The sequence below is a fragment of the Heliconius melpomene genome, chromosome 16 (genome assembly GCF_056956725.1).
Source record: "Heliconius melpomene rosina isolate 202511_hmr_F chromosome 16, ASM5695672v1, whole genome shotgun sequence".
NCBI classification, from domain to species: domain Eukaryota; kingdom Metazoa; phylum Arthropoda; class Insecta; order Lepidoptera; family Nymphalidae; genus Heliconius; species Heliconius melpomene.
In genome coordinates, this window is record NC_140404.1 from 11,366,875 (window position 1) to 11,391,028 (window position 24,154).

General features: G+C 33.3%; 1 protein-coding gene across 5 annotated transcripts in view; it reads left to right on the forward strand.

Moving 5' to 3' along the window:
* Positions 1-24,154, forward strand: part of norpA (no receptor potential A) — a 77,698-nt gene that overhangs the window by 45,123 nt on the left and 8,421 nt on the right. For 3 of the 5 annotated variants that reach the window (XM_085199054.1, XM_085199055.1, XM_085199056.1), the window contains exons 4-17: positions 7,808-7,867; positions 8,926-9,063; positions 13,733-13,812; positions 16,177-16,413; positions 16,807-16,973; positions 17,317-17,527; positions 17,908-18,166; positions 18,461-18,640; positions 19,166-19,322; positions 19,633-19,790; positions 20,130-20,336; positions 20,705-20,869; positions 21,190-21,394; positions 21,854-21,979. In XM_085199054.1, the coding sequence (XP_085055180.1) occupies positions 7,808-7,867; positions 8,926-9,063; positions 13,733-13,812; positions 16,177-16,413; positions 16,807-16,973; positions 17,317-17,527; positions 17,908-18,166; positions 18,461-18,640; positions 19,166-19,322; positions 19,633-19,790; positions 20,130-20,336; positions 20,705-20,869; positions 21,190-21,394; positions 21,854-21,979 (2,350 nt within the window). Of the gene's footprint in view, positions 1-7,807; positions 7,868-8,925; positions 9,064-10,330; positions 10,411-13,732; positions 13,813-16,176; positions 16,414-16,806; positions 16,974-17,316; positions 17,528-17,907; positions 18,167-18,460; positions 18,641-19,165; positions 19,323-19,632; positions 19,791-20,129; positions 20,337-20,704; positions 20,870-21,189; positions 21,395-21,853; positions 21,980-24,154 lie in introns of those variants that run through there. The other 2 variants (XM_085199057.1, XM_085199058.1) reach the window with 2 other exon arrangements.

Genomic DNA, 24,154 nt, shown 5'->3' on the forward strand with positions numbered 1-24,154 from the left:
CGTGCAAAGTGGAGTAGGTTGAGTAGGAGGGCAGACCCTGGCAATAGCCGGGATTAATGCCAGGAGGAAGAAGAAGATTAAAAAAAATTTTTTTTAGCTTCACGCTGTATCCCGCACGTAACAAGGTAGGCAAAGGGAATTTAGTGTTAGGAGACTTGATTCCCCATTTTCCGCAGAATTCTGGTGGCGTATTCCTGGATTGTTGCTCATAGTTACACATACAGTAAAAGTCGAGCTAACACAAGCGTGTTAAAAATGTTGATAATTAAAATTTTTACATTTGAGAGTCTTATGTATTCTTATTTTGTCTTACTACGCTTTATGTTAGTGAAAATATGCAATATTATTAAATAAAATAACTTTTAGTTTCTCTTTTAATTTATAATTTCCATTCTATTATTTCTTGAAGTTAGCAGATTTTTAAAGACTAACAATTCTTGTGAGCCCAATCGTGGCGCAGAGGAACGAGCATGTGAACGAGACAGGTTGTGGGTTTGATTCCCACTCGACCATTAATATTTTTAATTTCTCTATAGGGTAACGAGGTAAAGCGTGAATTTGAACGGAAGTGTACTAATGGGAACGGAGTGTTCCCTCTGAATATCGGGATATAGCGTGAACTTAAAAAAGACTTTATTCTTAACTCTGACTTTTATTAAGCGTAATTTCTACTATACTTTCTTATTTTATATTAAAATTATAATTAATACTTTTATCAGGTATGTTTTTCTAAACAACTATTATTTACAAAACTACAACCTAACTTTTGTACCAAACAATGTCTACCAACGATAACTTATAAAATTTACAACTTTAGTACCAAACAAGTTTAGTCTACAGCTATAATACTTATAAAAGATAGTGTCATTTACCCCACACATTTCACATACAAATAGACAGGCAATAATCCTCCCCTATAAATTGGCGTAAACCACCCCTAAGTGTCGTTGAACCCCAGAATTTACTCCAAATGATCATTCATCTTTATGGCTCTATTGAGGGAGTAAATTAAATTAGGTAGTTCGTCGCCTTCGTCTCTGATATGGAAAAGTGACTACGTCTGCCCTTAAAAGGTATTTATCTTACTTTTAGTCTAATAACAGTAGATAATAATAATTGGGTTCGATTTCCGAATTGAAAGCGTGAAGCTAAAAAAATAAAAATGACTTGTCGTCGCCCGCAACGTTATTTGCGTAGACATTACGACGTAAAAAGGAGGATCTCACTTTTTCCCATTCCTGTAGACATCCTCAATTAGTGGTCCCCTACACTCCATAACCTACTTTCATGCCAAATTTCTACTTTCTATGTTTAGATGATATATTTAAATAGTGTTTAAATCTGATACCTTAAATATTTATTTTTACATTTAAGCCACTTGACCGAATAACAATTATAAGAAATATACTTACATACGATTCAAATATGTTCCTCTGTAATAGGTACTTGACATGTAAAAATAGAAGGTTCTTCCAAACAAGCTGTTTGAAGTGGACCAAAACTCGGTCCAAATGCAGCACGAGTGCGCTTTAACTTTCAGAAATGTTACGTCAGCCAGTTGCAGGATTTGTGCTCTGGGTAAGATGCTGGTTTCTCGTTATATGATGATGATATTAGAATCTGTGAATGTTTTCATATATTTTAGATATTATTTTGAGTGGCGGAACTGAACGCCGATAACGATATCTTTTATATAACGATATTATTATTTTTATGTTAAGCTGAAGAAGAATATTCTTTTGATCGATTTAAATAGGCTGTTGATTAAAAAAAATATCGCCACCCCATTACACAACCTACGTCTGTAGGTACCATTCAAATGAACAATTCGTTGAATTTAATAGGCTGAAACAAAAGCTTCTCATTAGTAGGTAATGGGACGTTGTTTATTGTTTTTTCTTTTCTTACAAAATTGAATATAATCTCTCGGTTCTACGTTTTTGTTTAATAAACTCTGAGCAGGTAAGTTGGATTTATTATATGTTTTTTCAGTTATATCTATGGATTTCGAGCGTTTTCTTTCTTAATAGGCTGAGATCGACTTGAGATGTAACTTTGAGGTATTGTATATTCGGTAGTTAAAATTAAAGACGTACAATGTCTGTAGGCTGTCATAGCACAGCGCCTCACTGCAAATTTGACCATTAAGGGTTCCACTCCCAGTCTAGAGAAGGAATTGTACTTAAAATAGAACTTAAAAACGAACTATACTTATACGGTACACAAGTCAAGCCTTAGTTACTTAGTACGAGTATAATTAAGGTTACAATTCAGTACTCAACTTACATTTCCTCTTGACCTTGCTTGTTAGAAGTGCCTCTTAACGTCGCAAATGGCAGGTGTCCCGATTCCCTCTATTGTGTTTTGGAGAAGTTTCACATTTTATTTATATATGTATTATGTTAGTAATTTAAGTTGTTCTCGTCTGGCTGTTAATGCGAATATTGTGGGTTATATTCTCATTGGGGGGAAATCAATTATTTTTATTTCTTTGCTCTGGTAACAAGAGAAAGCAAAAACAAAATGAGAAAAGCTCGGGGTTGATTTCCGCGTTACTCGTTACCAGAGCGAGCGTGGAAATGAAAATATTGAATATTTCATTTCCTCGAGTGGGAATTGAACCCACGACCTGTATTTACCGTGTATAGTCACGACTGTTTTCTTCTTCATGTATATATTAGTAACATTTATTTATTTTGTTTTGCTAAAATACTAATAATATAGGGGTTATAAATATCTAATTAGTTCCTTTTCCCATATAACTGGAACAGTCTATTACATAGTAATATAATCCCTACACTGAATGTGTTTCATTAAGCCACATGGCTCTAATCCTACAGTTTGTAGGATATTTGTTTGCATCGAAATCGTCTTTATCAAGAGAATGAGTGATATGTGCCTAGTTCTCGAATATAGAATGACTTTAGTTTTGCAAGTCGGTTAAAAATATATAAGTTGTTAGCCTTTATTACACTTTTTTTAGGATATCATTATGAATATTAAAAGAAATATAAAATTTTTCAAACATGTTTTACTTTGATTATAAGGCTCCGCTGTCGAGGCAAAGTGCGGCGTTGAGTTTCGCCGCTCAACGCGTATTGTTTCCAGAATTCGGCAGACAATAGGAAAGTGCCTTAATGAGAACGGAGTGTCTCAACAATAGGTTCCCTGGTTCCCTTTACCTACTCTGAGGGATACAGTAGGAAACTGAAAAAAAAAAACTTAATTTAAAATTTAACTTTTCCTACAAAAACAACAGCGTATGTTCTTGATCCTAATGTTAATTACAATCAACAACGTGTTAATTACTTAATTAAAGTCTTCAAAGGTAAGATAAGCTTTACTTTTTCGACGTTCTTATTGTAAAGGTACCTACGAGTATAAACGAAATTATTTCTAAACAAGAGAACTTCATGTATTACGGAGGCGGATGTTTTCTTATATTTATAAGTTTTTGTATGTAAGTTTACATATAAATAATTTCATAGGTAAACATGACGTGGGTATGTCAATTTATATAGCTTTCTCTGCTGGTAAAACTTTTTTGCTAAATAACGTTTGTATTTTAAATATTTTCATTTAATTGGCTTAAATAATTAAAATGCCTATTTTTTTATTTTCGTCGTGGGTTCCGTACACTGTTTTTGTCCTTGAAAAATATTTTTTTCAATCGAACCAGTAATGTCTTAATGTACGTACGACAAAACCTTTTCAGCCTTATAATATTAGTAGGTATAAAATTGAATGTGATATAAGCACAGCGTTAACTACTGACAGCTAGTATGCAATATCTCTAAATGTTTTGATTTTAGCTTCATCCTGTGTCACTATGGTCAGAGGGAACCTTGGTACCTAGTGTGAATACACTCCGTTCTTATTGACACACTTCCGTTACCCACTTTTCAGTGAATTCTACAGACATTGCATGTTCTGGAGGTAGCGTATGACCAGAAACGCCACCGTTGCGGGTTTGATTACCACTCGGGGGATATTTTCATCTTCTTCGCTCTGGTAATAAAACAAAGCACGTTCAATTCCGCCACTCAATAAGCAATGTCTCGAAAACAATGTCTTATACCTTGTGCCTATATTATTTACTATTAATAGTAAAAACTGGTAACAGTAATCGCACCGCCCGCGCCTGTCAGTTTCTAGGTCGACGTGAATAGCGACTGCTTGCAACAGACAGACAAAGATGCTTTACAATAACACGTCTGATCTATAGAAACAGAAACATCACTACATGAACCGATAAGAGTACCATATACTTCCGTAGCTTATGTTTGTATCTCTTTATGTTCTACTCTCATTGTAGTTTACTGTTTATTATGTAGTAAATTGGTATTTATGAGGCCTAACCCCCCACTTAGTAGGGGTACATGTTCCATCTGGCTGCCCTGCTGTGTGCGGGATACCGGTGAAGCTGGTTTGTGTAATACCTAATAGCGAAAAGCAAATATCTTATTATCTAAATACTTAATTAAGAGTATCAATTATCATAAACAAAACAAAACTAGCTTACGCAGATTATAATCATAGTAAGATATGTATTATGGCTTTATATTAATATGTAAAATAATATTTACTCTCGAGCTACAGTAGGCAGCTTATCAGTCTTATCTACATATATAAATATTTACTTAATAACATTGTTATTTTGTATACATAATTCACGGATGTCCTATATATTTGTGAGGCAGATACAGTGTTAAGACACTCCCTTCTCCACTTTTAAATGACTTCCACAACACTCGAAAACTTGGACACTTGAAAACTTCGATTCCCACTCGAGGGAATGAATTACTTTCATTTCTCCAGTAAACATGCAATTTGTTGTAAATTGGAAAGAAACTAGTGAACAAAATGTTTTAACACTAGTTTCCCTCGGCTTACCCTAATAATTTTATACAAGATACAGTTTGAATCTATAAAAAAAAATATAAATAATATTCTCAGACTTTAGATTTCTTACTTGAAAAGACAGCGATGTTAGTGAAGCTATTGTGCGCTTGAAATTATGTAGGTATCTGAAGATGACATCCGCAGGATGAGGTTTCCATTCATTAAGTTTTTATTGTACGGAAAACTACTTACATTTGGTACGGTTAGTTAGTACGAGGGTTGTAGGTTCGATTTTCACTCGGGAGAATGAAATATTTTATACTTTTTTTATATTTCAACCACTCAACACGCAATGCTCCGAAAATTGGAGAACGGAGTGTACAAACATTAGGATCCCGGGTTCCTTCTGCCTAACCTGCTATATTCGGATCACAGCGTGAAGCTACAAAAAGATTATAGATATTCTCGTGACTAGAGCGAGAATCGAAAATATTAAATATTTCATCCGAGTGGGAATCGAACCCACGACCTATCGCGTTTACAGTCGCAAGCTTGTGCTCCTGTGCCTGTTAAGAAGAAATAAAAACAGTATATATAAAACTTTCGATAACTTTCAGGCTTAATATATTATGAAATCTTATAATGTAATTGTAATTACCAACGCTATGTTACATAATATAATCTCTGTAAGCTCGTTCCCTCCGAGGTGTATATCTTATTGAGTAATTACTCAAGTTAGCGGTATATCTTCTTAATTGAGTAATTATAACAGCGACGCAGATGAAGGGAAACAAAGGTTTAATGGAAATCAATTTACAAATAAGCAAAGATTTTGATAATGGAGCTTATTTACTCTTATTTATTTACGCCTGAATCCTATCTCGGGAACTTTTGTTTTTTTTCTATCTTTGTTTTAGATAGTCAATTTATCGAGGAAGATCATAGGCTATAATACATAACGTATTAACACACAACTCTTAGTTATTTTGATGCGAGGAAGAAACTAGTACAAACTATTATATTAAAATATGAATAATAATACAGGCGCTTACATTGTAAGGAAGTTCTTTAGAGCTTTCCAGTGAAAAGGTCACTCGTTTTCCGCAATTATCAGCTAATATCCGCTATAGAACATTTCTAGGGCAAAATATCCTTTAGTTTTGTAAGGAAATGAAGAGATTATTTTCTCTTACATAAAGAATTTAAGATGTATTGTTATATGAGGCCAGTCGTAGCGTGCGACTGTTAACGTAACAGGTTGTGAGTTCGATTCTCGTTCAAGGAATTTAAATATTTCATATATTTATTTCTCCGCGCTCGTAATGAGGCAAAGCTCGGCGTTGAGTTACTTTGTTAAATGCGGGACACGTGAAGCTAACAAAAGAACATACAGTAAATATCATGCTGAACATAAAACGTAAGATACGTTCCTCTGTGCCATAATAAATAATATTTTTTTCTAGTTATATACACCATATAAGTAAAACCACAAAAATCTATTATGCTCTAACACCTCCCGCATTGTACAATATAAATAAACATAAATTTACTAATAAATTAGTTCAATTTCATTTTAAATGTTCTAAAGTTGCACGCGGGATCTAACCATTTCATTTCGTCTCATCAGTGACCACACCCGAGAAATAGAACTCGGTGTAGGTAGAGGGAACCTGATGCTAAGAAACTTCGTTCTTGATTTTCCGCCGAATTGTGTTTAGTGGCAGAACGCAACCGTCTCTTAAAATCAGAAGCTAAATCACACATCTTGTTTACAGAATGTTATTCATGTAAACAAGAAATTATCATAATATTCGTCTCAAGTACAAAGCATCCCCTCGATTCCACCTCAGCGGTCCAAAGAAAGTCACGTCACTTCGAATCACTGATTCGACATAGCGACGTATTGACGTTATATGGTGTGTTAATGCTTAAGTAAAATTATGTTTATCCATACCTATATTATAAATTCGCAAGTAACTCTGTCTGTCTGTCTGTCTGTCTGTCTTTTACGCAATCAGGGCCAAACCGCTAATTTAATTGTGATAAAATACTCATATAGAGATACTTGAGGGTCCCGGGATGAACATAGGATACTTTTTTTTCTCATATTTGTAATATTTTCGATATATACCAATATATTAAAATACTTATTAATTTGACATACAATTTATTCCTCCATGTTTATACAAACCGTCGTTGCTAAGCAACGATTTGCAAAGTTTGTTTGTTGTTAGAAAACGTCACCCAAAATGAGCTTGCTTAACGCATCTCTCTATTGAAAACTGTAAATAATTTCATAAATATATTTAATAAATATTCGTATAGTTCAAGCGGGCGTAGCCGCGTTCGGGTCCACTAGTATATAATATATTTATTGTTTGTATGAAAATTAAATAAGGTTATAATATGTGGATATTATAAAAAAATAAATGGAATTAACGTAACATGTTTTTGTTAGATTGTTCATACAATATACAATTGTATTTTGTTGGGTTAAAAGGATATTTTAAGATTATAGTAAAATTTCTAGAATTATACTTGTCAGTCCTGTCTTGTTAAAATTGAATTATTTAAAAGAACATCATAAGATATTTAAAATATATACATCTCCAAGCACTAGTGGAAAAAGTGTGGCATTATTATGCCCAAGTAAAGTAATACTAGGTTAAAATATTTGCTGGCAATTGAAATTTTGTAGTAAATTTCGTGATTATGTAAGTGTTTTGTCACTAGGTTCTCTGTGCCTACCCTGCTACATGCGAAACAACGTTTGTGTTTGATTTCCATTAGAGGAAATAAAATATTTAATATTTTCATTTCGAAAAGTTTCCATTGCGGAAAGTTGAGAGCGGAAGTGTCGTAATGGACATGGACGGTGTCTTACCACTAGGTTCCTAGGTTAACCCTGCTTACCCTGCTATACTAACAAAGAAAAAAGAAATACTAAAACCACGCTTTGTTTCAGGACGGGGATGTCATCGAGCTGTGCCAAGTGAGTGACGTGCGGTCTGGTGGAGTGCCAAAGGTAATGTTTGCTTAGCTGTGGCCTTTAATAAACTTTTTTATTCTGTATATTTTTTGCTTTGTAATGATTTTTTTAATGTTTATTTTGTGTGGAGTTTTATGTCAAAACGTAATAATAATTTAAAAAGAATATATACTAGGAAAGCAAAGAACGAATATGTTATCTACCAACTTAATCTGCAAGAAGATAAAATTGAGATAATTAGTTTAAAGTATATATGTATATGGATATATATATATATATACAGGGTAGACAAAGAGAATCTAGTGTTAAAGTACTCCTTCCACTTAGGCCCGTATATAAACGACTCCCAACTCTAAGTCCTATCTTCGGAGTGATCTTAAGATGCCGTTTTAATAATGAAAAGGTCTTCTCGAGAGGGATTTCAGAGAGATACGAGCCTTAGTCTCGTTACCGGAGCGTGTAAATAATAATATTTAATTTGACCAAGCGGAAATTGAACCCAAAGCCGTCACGTTTACAATTAAACGCTGCACCTCGACAGCCTCAATATTAAAACATATTTTAATTTATTTAGATCAGATAAAAGTAAACATGACAAAAATTGAAATTACACTTGCAAAATAACATTTTCGTGTTCAAAAGCGACTGTCAAAGATAAATGGACTTGATGTCTGAATGTTAAACGAGGTACGAAGAGAACAGTATTTAAAACCATTTTATCCAATATTTTATATACTAACCAAAGTATATTGTTATGTTATGCCATGGATACTTAAATAAGTAGATTTAAGCATTTAGCTGTAGTAAATAAAGCAATTTAATAATAATAAATTAGATAAGAATAAACCTTTAACCTTTTGACAGTCTCGGCGCAGTGGGGCAGCGTCAATTACCATTTGGGGTAATTAATTATTTATATTTCCCTGCTCATGTAAGAAGAACAAGAAAAAGTGAGGGAACCTAGTAAATGCGGGATGCAGCGTGAAGCTAATAACGACGATGTCGTGTTTTTTTGATTTTATTTAATTTTAATAGCTTTACTGGAGTCCTTCGTTTTAAAAATAAAAAAGATATTTAATATATGTTAATTTCAGGATGCCAAACTTAGCAACAACTTAGTGAACAAACACGGCCAAAACCTAGAAGAGAAGTCGCTCACTATATGCAGCGGCACCGACTATATCAATATAAACTATCAGCACGTGGTCTGCCCGGACGCCAACACTGCTAATGTATGTATATATATGTTGATTACTTAAATAACATGGTAATGTACAAAATAGTACTTTTTTTTTAATAGCATCGTATTTTTTTTTACTTAGTGGGATTCGAACCCGCGCCTCTAGGTAATCGAACCGATTGAGCACTAAGCTATACGTTCTTGACTAACTATTTCTCATCAAAATTCTTATACTGTTGTTACAACTTATTTACTTTTAGTTGATTTTTATACGTCTTTTTCTGTAAATATTTTTTCCCTAAGTGTGGAATAACATACAACGTGTCAAAATATAATTAATAATATAAATGTGTTTCTTATACATAAAAAATATAATTAATAAATAATAATTTCGATTTTATCTCATCATAAAGTATAGTAAAAGCCAGTTTCTTATATTTTGCGTATTCTTTTATAATAATAATAATTTGCGTTCTCTTTTGATTCTTGAATAAGAATTATGTTTGTTTAAGCGACGACATGAACCCTACAATATAATTGTTGATATCATTTTCATACTTTTTACATTTATACGTAACATAAAATCATACATTTTATTTCATAAAGAATTTCAAATGAGGTCACAAAAGATTTTGTAAAGATACATAATTTTGTATGGAAATTTTAAAATACCTATATATTTTTAAGGACTCTTTGAAAGAGTTTTTTTGACTTATGACTGGATGATTCAATAAAAATATGAATTAATGAAATGAATACGATATTCCTTATATATTGGGCAAGGAATATACAGGGTGGAAGAGGCAGCGCTTCTTTTATTGAAACTGCATATAGGGTAATATATTTTAAACCCACACCTAAGAAATTAATCAAGGTACCTCAACAGTTTGGACGTAGGAATTTTTTTTCATTTCACGATTTTTATCCATATCTGTATTTCGTGTGACGCACACATACGTGTGCGACGTTTCTGATTTGACAGGTAAGTGTGTGCGTGCCTATGTTATACTTTACAAATGGCGTTTTATTTTAAAACGATAATTTTATTATTTATTTTGTTTGAAAAAATAACTTTTTCATTTTTGGGAATTATTTTTTTTCCGAATTATATTAGGCTTTTATAGAGTAGTTAAAACTGTGGTTTCATTTAAAGTGGTGCTGACAATTCCACCCTGTATAAAGTACTAAATTATTGTTGAATTGTTTTTTATGTTTTCAACTACCATTACTTACCATTACTTTTTTTACGAATTATTTAAAAAAATATAAGAAAACACTAAATAAATATTGTATAAAATCTTAAATTTCGTTCACCAAAGGTTTGGTTACAAGGACTCAGAAAGATAACTCACAATGTGAAGGCGAACAACGTGTGTCCCATGACCTGTCTCAAGAAGCAGTAAGTGCTGCCACTGGACTATATGGTGCTTATGCATGGGGATTGGGCATATATGCATGGTTATGGTTTTTTATGCATGTGTTGTATTACGTTGTCCATTTGTGAAATAAATTAAGAATAGATGAAGCATTTTAAGTACAGTTTTGTATGTAAATATATAGATATAGTAAGGTATTAAACTCGTTATATCACTCTGTTGTCTGTCTGTCTGTTTATTACATTATATTTATTCAAAATTTTTTGTCAGACTATTTAAATTAGATTCAAATGTCATGTAAGAGAAGGAGAATGCACTATAGTGTATTCATGATGAAGTTATAACTAAGCGTTAGATATTAGTTTAAGTAAACAGTTGTGGGTTCAATTGCCAGTCGAGGAAATGAAATATTTGATATTTTAATTTTATTTGCTCTGATGTCGTAGCAGAGAGCGGCGTTGAGTTCCACCACTCAACGCGTAATGTCTTCAGAATTCGGCGTGAAGTAGGGGCCGGTGTATCTTAACACTGGGCTCCCTCTGTCTACCGTTGTACATAAAGTATAAGGATTAGCGCGAAGCTGAAATTTAAAAAAAAATAACATAAAATTGCAATTCAGCAAAGAAATCAAACTGCCATTAGTACTTTAATCTAACAATAGCGAAATAAATATTTGCAAAATTTGTAAAATGTCATTGCAAACATTAATTTAAAATGTTTAAGTTGGTGTAAGGTTTCAGTTTTGTCAGCTCCGTAAGTGATTATGTCAGCAAATAAAGTTAATTGAGGTTGAGCTACTTTTACTTTTTACCATTTTGCAGAAATACTTTACCCAATATAAGCTATTTCAATAACTTTATAATATTTTTTTGTCATATATTAATCGATTTTAGCGTTTAATTCTGATCGAAAATTAAAAATATATACATATTTGTGTAATATTTTATCTTCACGTCAGGGTAGGCAGAGGGAACTTGGGAATCAAGTGATGAGACACTTCCGTTTTCCACTGTCCGCCGAATTCTGGAGGCATTTCCAGAGCGAGGAAAATAATAAAAAAATATATATAGGATATATTTCGACCTGCGCCTTGCGTCCCCGCGACCCTACTAGCCTCAATAAATATGTGCTTCAATACGTAATATTATATATAAAATAATAAATAAAAAAAAATAGCTTGACGCTGTATCCCGCACACTGCAGGGTAGACAGAGGGAACCTAATGTTAAAACACTCCGTTCTCCACTTTGCGCTGAATAATTTTATATATAAAAGGCCAAAAAATAAATTTTATAAAACTACCAACATTTTTAAAACGGAAATACACACGCAGTTTCACCTTTGTAGCGACAATACCGCGATATGCAATTGGAATATTTCAGTAGGGAAAACCGTGAATAACTTACGCATATTTGATTTTAATGTCAGATTTCTGAATTCTGATCAACAGACAATATAAATAGATCGATTGTTTTAGCAATTCCAATAATAGAGGCAACGATTATTTGTATGTATGTATGTTTGTAGATTTGTGGAAATATTCGATGAAATGAATTTATGTATTCTTAATGAAGCTTATTTTGGATTTGCTATATTTTATTTCTGTTTAATACTTTTCGAATGCTAATTATAATTAATAATTTTTAGAGGACAGTAAAGCGACAAGTTGTGGGTTCGATTCGTACTCGGGGGGATGAAATAAGGTTCCCAGGTTTCCTGGACTTACCACACTGTATACGGGATAGAGCGTGAAGCAAAAAAAAATACAATAAATTATTTTTATTATTGATCTACTTGTATAGAAAAGATCTATAAATAATCAAAGCAACACTTAAAGCTTAAGTTATGTAGATACCTCGTTTGTCGCTTATTTGTGGCAACAATGACGTATTTGTTATGTTCCAGGATACGCAATCTAAGTCTGCAAATAGTCTTTCTATATACACGTGACAACTTTCTATTAAAAAAAGCGCAATTACGTCATTGTTGCACCAAATGAGTGATGATATTTAATATCTAAATAAACCAACTATCATGAGACTTTGTTGAAAGGTATGATTTAATTTATAAAGAACAGAGTGATATAACATTAAGTTTGTTTTTTTTTAACACGGTATATGTAGAAAATATAAAAAAAAATATTTTTATTTGCAAATGGACAACTACGCCTTTCTATTTCTATATGTAAAACAGCTTTGCATGCGAAAATATTCAACAACGAACCGTCAAAGGGTTACTGTAAACTGAATAACGATATATTTTTCGTACGATTTTTTTTTGTATCAACCCTTTTGTATCTACCTCCAAATAGTTTTACAATAACGCATTTTTTTAAAATAATCATGTAGGTATCGTCCCTAAATTATATATTCATATTTATGGAAGATTAATATTATTTATATTTATATAATATTGTAAAACTGCAGAATAATCTAAATAAATATTGTTTTTAAAATACTAGTACGTATGTATATCATATGTACAATTTTCAAGAACAAATACTAACTATTAAAACAATGTTTTCGTATTTGACAATAGGGTTGTCAGTTATAAAAGGTTTTTTCATTTAGGAAAAAATAACTTTAAGCTTTGATAAGCTTTTGATCATTTAATCTCTTTAGACTATTATTTTATTCCAATTATTTGTGTCAATTAACGCTTAAATGATATAAACCTTAAACAAACATAAATACCGATTGCTTACATTTGTAATATCGTTAAATATTGAATATAGCGGTGTTATAGGTATCTATATAAAAGGAAAAATATATTATATATGCATCTATACATCCCTAGTGAATATCCTGACATGCTCCCGGTACACGTTATTCGTTTGCCAACAAAATATGTAGATTCAGCGAAAACTTTCCGCTGATAAAATTGAAAGGCGACTGTGTGTGTGGAAACAGAGGTTCAATAAAACATTTTTGTTTTGGAAATTTAGCATATTATGGACGCATATATTTTAAATATTTTATCATTCAAATGAATTATTAATTTTCATATTTAAATTTGTTGTTTTTTTTAACTGTTCTATATATTTTTTTTTATATTTTTATTGTGCGATCATTGCTTGGATGACAATTTCGTCAATAATTTGTACTTTTAAATATTTTTTTTAAAAGTATGAGGAAAAGGTGTCCTTTATAAAAACCTTTAATGACATTACCTTATATTATTACCATATAACGAAAATGGTTATTCGAGGATTTACTATTTATTACAAACGAACCCAATACATAATACGTTTTAAATTCATACAAAAAAAATATGATGTTAAAAAAGTTTTAAACATAATATTAATGAAAATAACTTGAAATTTTCTAAACTCGCTTACTTTTGAAGGTATGGAAAGAATCCCTCCGGGCTATCACACACAACAACAAAATAAACAACGTGTGCCCCAGAACAAGTTTAATGAAACAGTACGTAGAGTAATGGAAGCTCGACAGTAGACGATGCTAGTTAAATAATATTATATAAGAAAATTTAAAAAGCAGACAGCTTCACGCTGTTTCCCGCATATAGCAGAGTACGCAGAGGGAATCTAGTGTTGAGAGACTCATATTCCACCGAATTTTTCAAGACATTGCGTATTAAGTGGCGGAACTCAACGCCATTCTTTTACCATGGTGTCGGAGCGAGGAAATGAAAATAATTATTAATAATTCATTGCCTCGAGTGGGGATCGAACCCACTACCGTCCCGTTACAGTACGACGCTACTACGGCCTCGTAAGTTTTAAGATTTTGTTGTTTTAAAATATGAGTTTTACTTAGTTGTTTAGCTAGAACGTGAAAAAATTAGTAATCAATTGATACTTCATTCTACTATTATAAGCAGTGTACTTTTTTATTTCATAAAAAGAATTCCGAATGGTATTCCCGACAGACAATGTCTTATATAAAGTACCAATCTTTCTTTTGGTATATACAAGATTTCTTTTTAGCTTTACGCTGTATCTGGCCTATAGCGTGTAGGCAGAGAGAATCTAGGAACCTAGTGTTAGACATTTGGTTCCCATTAAGACACTTCGCCGAGTTCTGGAGACATTGCGTGTTGAAATTTTTTTAATAATTTTCGTTAAAATGACCTCCAAAATATTGCCCATAGAGTATAGACGCCTTACATCGTTTATGCTCAACAATGAACCATCAATTCAAAGAAAAACAAAGCAAAAATATTATATTGTAAGACATTTTAAACAAACCGGTCTACGGTCTACGGTAGTCCAGTCGTTTCCGCTCTGAAGTTATTCATTCCAACTTTTCCAAGAAAGTAATCAAAACTAAGAGAAGTCGTAAAATCAATCTGCACAATCTCCAGCTACCTTCAGGGCGGCCACGACTCTTCACCCGTACTGTACGCTCTCAAGAACAGGTATTTGGATTCATAAAGCAATAAAGAAAATATTTATCTTCCATATAAGACGACGAGACGAAGTTTTATTTAACTATAATAAATCTTACCTAATGTGCTTGATCAACATAGCAATAAAGTATGAGCTAGACTATTTTTAGGGTGTCTAACTTTAGTTTGTAAAGTTGTAAGTTTTATGATTTTTTTATTGCATATTTTTAAGCTTAGTTTGCCATTTAGATCCTTTAGTTGAGAGCATGTGCCCATTTAACATAATATAAAATTTAGTAAGTATCTCATATACCAAGAGGCGAAGTTGACGCCAGTCGTGGCGCTGGGACATAAGTGTGTTACTGAAAATGCGGCTGGTTGTAGGTGCGATCCCCACTCGAGGCAATGAAATATTTATTTAAAATTATATTTTCATTTCTTCGCTCTGGTGTCGTGGTAAAGCGTAGCGTTTAGTTCCGCTATTTAACATAAACGTTGAGAACATACTATTAAGACATAATGGGAATTAAGGCAAGGATATTAAATATTGCATTTTCCCAAGGGGAATCGAATCCTAATCGAAGCTTGGGCTTCTGCGCCACGACGCGACGGCTCTGCTTTACTTTGCTAAACTGGGATAGCGTAAACTGGAAAAAAAAAAGAAAAATATGTATATACTAGGAGATTTATATAATAAACTTAGTTTCTAAAGCCACTGATGAATATCGTATGATAATATTAGATTACCAAGTCAATTGGAGATTTGAGCGAGCTCGAAATAACATTACCATTTTGTTGAAGTGAATATATTTGGTATGGGAATATCTCTATCGTCACTTGTGTTTACATTTTAATATAATTTTTGTATGAAGCACGAATATATTTTGTTATATTTTCATATGTAAATTTAGCCAATATTTTTCTTATATTATAAAAAAATATTTTTCTAGTGTTTTTGTATTGAAATTTCAAATTTTAAAGAAATGCTTTTTATTATTTTGCTTTTGTACGCTGCTTTACACTAAAACACACTTTGGCTTTCTATAATATACATACAATTTTTTTTCAGGTTCATGGTGTATGTCAGCTTCATGCTGTATCCCGCATCCAGCAGGGCAGTCAGAGGGAACATAGTGATAACACACTCCGTTTCTCACTTTCTGCGGAATTTTTCAAAGCATTGCGTGTTAAGTGGCCGAACTCACTCTAGCACGAACTCGCTGGGCGTTTGCCTTCGTGCCAGAGCGAAGAAATGAAAATATTAAGAAATAATAATTCATTCTCGAGTGAGGATCGAACCCACAACTGTCGCGTTTCAGTCACACCCTTGTGCCCCTGGGCCTCGACGGCCTCAATTTTTTTTTATTTCTACAATTTTAGTTTCTAGTTTAGTTTCTAGTTTTACTTTTAGATTATACCTGTATTATACCTATTTCCAGTTGGATGCGACTATCATTTCTCGTCGACTCAAAAGGCAAAGTGCCTGTCAAAGTAATCAGCAAGACATTCGCCTCGGGGAAAACGGAAAAATTGGTGTACCAATGTCTATCGGAACTCGGGTTACCTTCCGGCAAGAACGAGTCTATGGAGAGAGAGGCGTTTACGTTTGACAAATTTTACGCTTTATATCACAAGATCTGTCCCAGAAACGATATTGAAGAGCTTTTCAGGACCATGTAAGTAATGGATGGACTATTCATTGATTTTGAAAGAAAAATATTTAAAGTTTTGTAGGAATTTTGATAATATGTTCTTAATTTTTTTTATATTCAAGCTATATCTCGCACATAGCAAGGTAGGCAGAGGGAACCTGGGAACCTACGGTTAAGACACTTCCTTTCACCACTTTCCGCTTTGAGGCTTCAAATAAATATATATGTATTTCTGGATGTAGCGCTATACTTAAATGTAATGAAACAGATTTAGATAAAATTTTACATCAGAATAACACATAAGCTACGATTTATGTAAAAGTTTTGTATAATTAGAATACAATATAACAAGTTTACGCGGACCAAGCCGCGTTTGGATTCTTAATAATTTATGTTTTCAAAATTATATTATTTCAGAACTCAAGGCAAATCAGATAGAATCAATTTAGAGCAATTCGTCAACTTCCTAAACGAGAAGCAAAGAGATCCACGTCTCAACGAAATCTTGTATCCACTCTACGATGATAAGAGAGCCATAGAAATTATCACAGACTACGAACAAGAGGAAGAAGCCAAAAATGCTAGTGAGTAGTGTCTATATTATACAATTCTAAATATTTGATTTTTACTGCTTTTTATAACTGTTGTATCCCTACGATAATAGTAAGGAATAACGTGACAAGGTGGACGAAGGACGCTTAAATATTTACCATGGACATGGAATCGAATTCCTCTCGGGGCGGGATTTAATTATTGTAAAACTATTGTAAAAGATCAAAGCGTAGTGTTGACATCACCATTCAACGCTCAAAATCTCGAAAACTAGACAGTGTGTAAGGAACGGACTACACTAAGTTCCCTGTGCCTCTGCATACAGCATGAAAATGACTTTAAACAAATTTAGCAAGAATATTTCACCTTTTTCAGAATGCCTCACGAAAGACGGTCTAGTCAGATACCTAATGTCAGACGAGAACGCACCGGTGTTCCTCGATCGCTTGGACTTCTACATGGAGATGGACCAGCCTCTGTCACATTATTATATCAATTCCTCTCATAACACATATTTATCTGGAAGGCAGTTCGGTGGGAAAAGTTCTGTTGAAATGTATCGACAGGTCTTACTTGCTGGATGTCGGTGAGTTACAGTATTATACACTAAATTTTACCTCCGGCTACACCTGTGTAGTCAAATGGAAGTAACTAAAAGTTGTATATCGTCGCCTTAAAGTTTTTTTTGTTTTTTCGTTATGTTCATTTCACAAAATTGACTTTTATAGTGTTTGTTATAGTAGAGAGAACTAATTTGTTTTCGAAATTATGAAATACATTTAAATGCATTTTTTTTGTCTCGATAATTTGCTTAATAGGCTGTTAGCAGGTTTACACTCTAAGCCAATATGACACATGATACAAAAAAAATCCATTTAAACCTTCAAGTATCTGGTAGGTTGCTTTGTTAAATCAAGCTCTTCAGCTTTATAGTACATGTTTCTATTTTCCCACCCAACACAACAGATGCGTAGAACTGGACTGCTGGGATGGGAAGGGCGAAGATGAAGAGCCAATAATAACCCACGGGATGGCAATGTGCACAGATATCTTATTCAAAGATGTCATATACGCTCTAAGGGATACAGCCTTTGTAGCTTCTGACTATCCCGTCATATTGTCCTTTGAAAACCATTGTTGTAAGGCTCAGCAATATAAGCTGGCTAAATACTGCGATGAAATCCTTGGCGACTTGCTGATGAAGGAACCATTACCGGATTATCCTGTAAGTGTCGTCTTATTGGTCTATTATTGTAAATTATAATTATGAAACTATTACAATCTATTTAAGTAAAAAAGCTAAAAGAAATAATTGATGTAATTTTTTAATGTTCATAATTTTTACCTTCTACATTTTAAATTGTACTTAGAATTGACAATAATAATATGTAAACTTATAAATAAGATTCCTTTGATACTGTAAATGATTTGGTTTTTTTAATTCGTACTTTAATAACAATATATAACTTTGTACCTTTATTTCCTATCTTCGTATAAATTTTATAATATCCAATTCCAGTTGGAACCAGGCCAGCCATTGCCACCACCCTGCCTCCTAAAACGCAAAATTATGATAAAAAATAAGCGTTTAAAGACGGAAGTGGAAAAACAGGAGTTAGAATTGTTCCGTCAAGGGCAGTTTGTTATTGAGGATGAAGTGAAGGAAGACGCTTCAGCTGTAGCAATACCGGAGAAAAAGGTACGAATACTAAAGTACAGTGTGGTCGACGAAGGTCGACGTGGCCGTCCTGAAGTTAACTATAGGTAAATCAAAAAAATCACCTTCACCCTGTATTCCGCACACAGCCGAGTAGGCAGAGAAAACCAAGTGTTGAGACACTCCGTTCGCAACTATTGTTAACTGTAGACTAAACAGATAGAATTTCTATAATCGCGACACGGTGACTGTACTGTATAATAGTAATCTGGTATTGCAAATTTTTTCGAAAAATTCTTATTCATAATATTATTTATTCAATTAGAATTTTGATTAAATAAAACTACCACCGGCTCGGAAGGCAGTTCTGCTAAGAAGAGCCGGCAAGAAAATCAACACTTTTTCTTTTTAATGTCAATCTGGACAGTGCACATGTTCCATACATTTTTATAATAAACAAAATTCTTACTACCTAAGTCATCTTAACTGTATATTTTATTATTTATTTTTTTCATATAAAGTAAAATACCCTAATAAAAAACGTCACACCCTGTTATTTTCCAACAGCCAGAAGAAATAGTAGCCGAAGCGCCAGCTGGTGCTGAAGGCGATGCACCACCACCAGTACAGTATACGGGCTCCACCACGAACGTCCATCCCTGGCTATCCTCCATGGTGAACTATGCTCAACCCATCAAGTTCCAGAGCTTCGAGGAGGCTGAGAGTGAGTTATGAAATGTAAAATATACAAACATCCAGCTTAGTTTTTGTGTCTTTGGAAAATGAAGAACTAGTTTTATAATAACTTATGGCACTTGGCCGGTAAACAAGAGGCGTGGGTTCTAAGCCTAATGTGTTTTTTTCACTAATTATTTAATTATATAACAACATCATTCCAACAAAATAAATGTACTCATATATCTTAATTTTCTAATGTATATGAAAGAGTTATGGTATATACAAACAACATATATTATTATTCGTCTTATTGCATGTAAATACCTAATATCGTCTTCTTTAATGTTTCTCCACAGAACGCAACATCCATCACAACATGTCTTCCTTCGCGGAAACCACCGGAATGAACTATTTAAAGTCCCAAGCGATAGATTTCGTTAATTACAACAAGAGACAAATGTCTCGTATATATCCTAAAGGAACTAGGGCTGATTCTTCTAATTATATGCCACAGGTGAGTTGCCATTTTTTTAATATAAGAGTATAGTACAGTCGTCTAGTCGTGGCCGTTTCTGAAGTTAGCTGTAGATGGCTGTAGAAATGATTACAGTATTTTTCCCCGAGTTTCCAAAACTTCAGTAATGTCGGCGGTACTGTAGAGCTAATATAACAATTAACTATAACATAAATGATAAAATTATTTATCGCTATCGAACTACGATATTATTTGTTTAAATTAGCATTTTGTTTATTAAATAAATTTGTTTTATTTTGTCGAATTTGTTTGGTGAATGGTATCAATTATTAGTAGGCTTAATAATAAGAAAATAAATACGTATCTTATACTTCCTAGGTATTTTGGAACGCTGGCTGTCAAATGGTCTCCCTAAACTTCCAAACGTCAGATCTTCCAATGCAACTAAACCAAGGGAAGTTTGAATACAACGGGAATTGTGGGTATCTTCTGAAACCTGACTTCATGAGACGAGCTGATAAAAGTTTTGATCCATTCGCCGACGCGCCCGTGGACGGAGTGATTGCGGCTCAGTGCGCTGTGCAGGTTGGTGGCGGTTCGATTGTTTGGAGGTTTTAGTATTTTTTTATTTTTTAAAGGATTTTTTTATTAGCAAGCTAAATAGAGAAGATAATTTTAAATATAAAATTTGTCTTCGAGTAGATACCGACTTTGGAAGAGCGGCTTATCAGAGGACGTAACTTTAGTATATTTGTCTTCATTTTATGTGTTTTATTTGTTTAAAGGAAAATAATATAAAGTTAAACAAAATTATGTAGTTTACACAATGCACTTTTAAGTCTCTCATATCTCAATTTTAAAGAGTTATTCAAAATGAAAGATTTTACTTTGGTTAAGATTTAAAACATAAAAATCTTTTAGTTTTATTTTATCAACAACCCTTATCTCCTCAGGTGATAGCCGGTCAGTTCTTATCAGATAAGAAAGTTGGTACGTACGTCGAAGTGGATATGTACGGGCTTCCCTCCGATACCATCCGTAAAGAGTTCCGTACAAGAATGGTCCCCGCGAACGGATTGAACCCAGTTTACAACGAAGAACCATTTTTGTTCAGAAAGGTGAGATAATATCAGTACTTTATGTTCTTTTTTCTTTTTCGGTGGTTATTTTGAAGATAGTATGTGTTGAGTGATGTGAAGAAACGGAACGGAAATAATTTAAATATTTAAAAAAATGGATTGAACTTACAACAATCGCGACAGTGTACCACTGCGACAACATGGTTGTTATTTACTATAATTACTTAAATGTAGCGTTTGACTTTAGACGCGATGATTGCGAGTTCATTTCCACGTTTTGAGGGAATTCATTATTCTCTTTCTTTATCTTTTATTTACTTATTTTTTATTAACTTTCTTAATATTTTAACATAAAACAGGTAGTACTCCCTGACTTAGCGGTACTGCGTTTCGGTGTTTATGATGAAAACGGTAAACTACTCGGTCAAAGGATTCTACCACTCGACGGTCTCCAAGCTGGCTATAGACATATATCTCTAAGAACTGAAGCTAACTTCCCCATGTCTTTGCCTATGTTGTTCTGTAATATTGAGCTTAAGATCTACGTACCGGATGGATTTGAAGGTAGGACTCAGTTCTGGCACTTTTTTTAGCTAATGCTCACTTCTCGATGTACCGTACTTCAAAACCAAATAAGATCACTTTGTTTTCCAAGTCTCTGTCTGTCGTTCTTTCTGTCAAGACCATTTTTCTTAAGATCATGTGAACTTATCAAGCTATAATTAACATCAAATATCCAAGGCTACAATCCTTTAGGATACAGAAGAAATTAAGCTTCTAAGTCAACATAAATAAATGAGAAATACTACTTATAAAAATATATTTTTTATATGTTGTACTTCCCATTGAATCACAATCATGAAATTGATACGAAGCCCTCGGAACTCTCAGTGAGCGAGAGTTGAAAAACTTGTACTTGACGCGTTATTTTATAAGTGTCGTTTCATAATTTAATCCACCTCATAATAAATACCACATTCTTAAAAAAGGGACTATTTCTCCAAATAAATATGTTTTATACAGATTTCATGGCGGCCCTGTCGGATCCTCGCGCGTTCATGGGCGCGGCCAAAGAACGTACAGACAACATGAAACAAATGGGTATCGAAGAAAGTGCTCCGGAGAAGAAACCGGAGGAGAAGAAAGAAGGTGAGTTAGAAGAAAGATTTTTTAAAATTATTATATGACATATTATATCCGAATGACAAGAACCGGACGACGCTCAGTAGGCATAGCAGGTCAGGATCGTGGCAGAGGTCTAGGAGTCCAGCTCAGTTTCCAGTCTCTATGAATGAACTCCCCGTACTCAATTCAATACAATTTCCCAAAGTACTTTCTTAAAATATAACATGCATCATCTAAATAAACTCGAGTAAGTCTGTTTAAAGTATGTCGGGTTAGTGGAATATATTAGTCCGCAATATAAATATTTATTGCATACATATAAGAGTATGTAACGGGATAACCGTAATACATTTTGTGTAGGGGTTTGCTTTAAAGAAGAATTTAGGAAAATTCTTTTGTTTATTTTTTTTTAACTAGTTATCGTAAGAAAAATTGGTAATGTGTTCAAAATCCAACTCGCTAAATTTATATTTAGTCCAAATACGCAGCGTCAGCCTTTTTCCTGCATACCAGGGTAGGCAGAGGGAACCAAGTGACGTTAAGATACTCCGTTTCATCCAATTCCCACCACTGCCCGATTTTAGAGACATTGAATTTTCTGTTCAATTCAACGCCGCAATTTCTCTGTAGTAGATAAATGTTATCATCCCCTTGAACGTTATCAAACCCACAGCAGTCGCGCTTACAGTCAGACCTTGCTAGTGTGCAACGATGACTTCCTAAAAGGTTAGTCCAAATATAATCAAATTTCAAGGAGAAACAATATTTTGGTTTACGGAGTCAATGTCGCTTTTCAAGCGGAACATGAAGGACAAAGTGATATAACACAGAGCTCTCTCTCTCTCTCCCTCTAAGTCTCGTATCTCGTACGAGATTTGTACTCACTAACCACGTCTAATACACTAAATTCTACTACTCTACATTTTAACCTGCAATTCAAACAATTTAGTACAGAGGTGAGCTCAAATGTTTATATTATGAAAAACGTAAATAGAAGCGAAATTCATAATTTATACTGAAACGAACATTCTCCGGCTAATGCGCCGCTATGACAGCGATATTTTTGGAACAACTTTATGGAAGTGGTGTAAATGAAAGCGGCAGCGGATAGATTTTTTAAATTTTAAAATTTAACTAGCCGGAATCCATGATTTTTTTTTCTTTTTATTTCGCTGTTAAGTAACGAATTCAAATAAATTTTACTTTAGAAACTTATGCAATGATTAGTTGGAAAGTTATAAATAAATGCGACAATGAATGGATTTTACAGATCATTTACTGCCATTCCGTTCTCCACTCTCCGCCAGGTTTCAAGATATTGCCTAATGACATTTGGTGTTACTCGATCGACCATTGAATTCATAATGGGTCTCTTTCCCGCTGCGCGATAAATGAATATTTTAAATTGAGATTCTCCATTTTTATAATTTAAAAAGTGAATTAACCTTTTTAAACAAATCTTTTGGATGGTTAATAACAAACCATTGTATCTATGTAGAAGACGCATATTACTCGATAATTTGAATAATTTGAGATGATGAAGCTATCATTTAAACTTCTAAACTGCCACTACATAGTTGAGTTTAAGGAATAAATTCAAAGACTTTAACATCCTCACACTACACTCCCAATATATTTACGACAACTTAGTATATGTGCATAAGAATATTAATAAATTTAATAAAAACAGTGACCTCCATCAATATAATTTAAGAAATAGAAATAAGCTTGCTGTGCCCTTCTCTAGGCTCCATAAAGTGTCTCACTCATTCGTAGGTCAAAGTATACACTTTTATAACAAACTTCCAAACGACGTGGTTAATTTATCACTGAACAAATTTAAAAAAGTGGTAAAGCACAGGCTCTGCCAAAAAGCTTATTACTCTGTTAAAGATTATGTTCGCGATAAAGATGTTTGGAAATGAGTTGCTCTATTTCTAATTTAAAATTGTTAATTGTGATTTATAACAAATGTTGGCATTTAAAAAGAGTGGCCATGAGTTTCTTTGCCTGTATCTTCTCATGAGCTCAACCATTTGAACGGGCTTTTTTCAAGTCAAAATTGCACATTTTTTTTGGTTATTTTGTTTTGCATTTTTTTATCTTTTATGACATGTCCAAGTGAATGTTAAGCATTTTTATGGAATAAAGATATTTTGACTTTGACTTTGACTTTGAAAGTGGAGAATAAAAAACTAT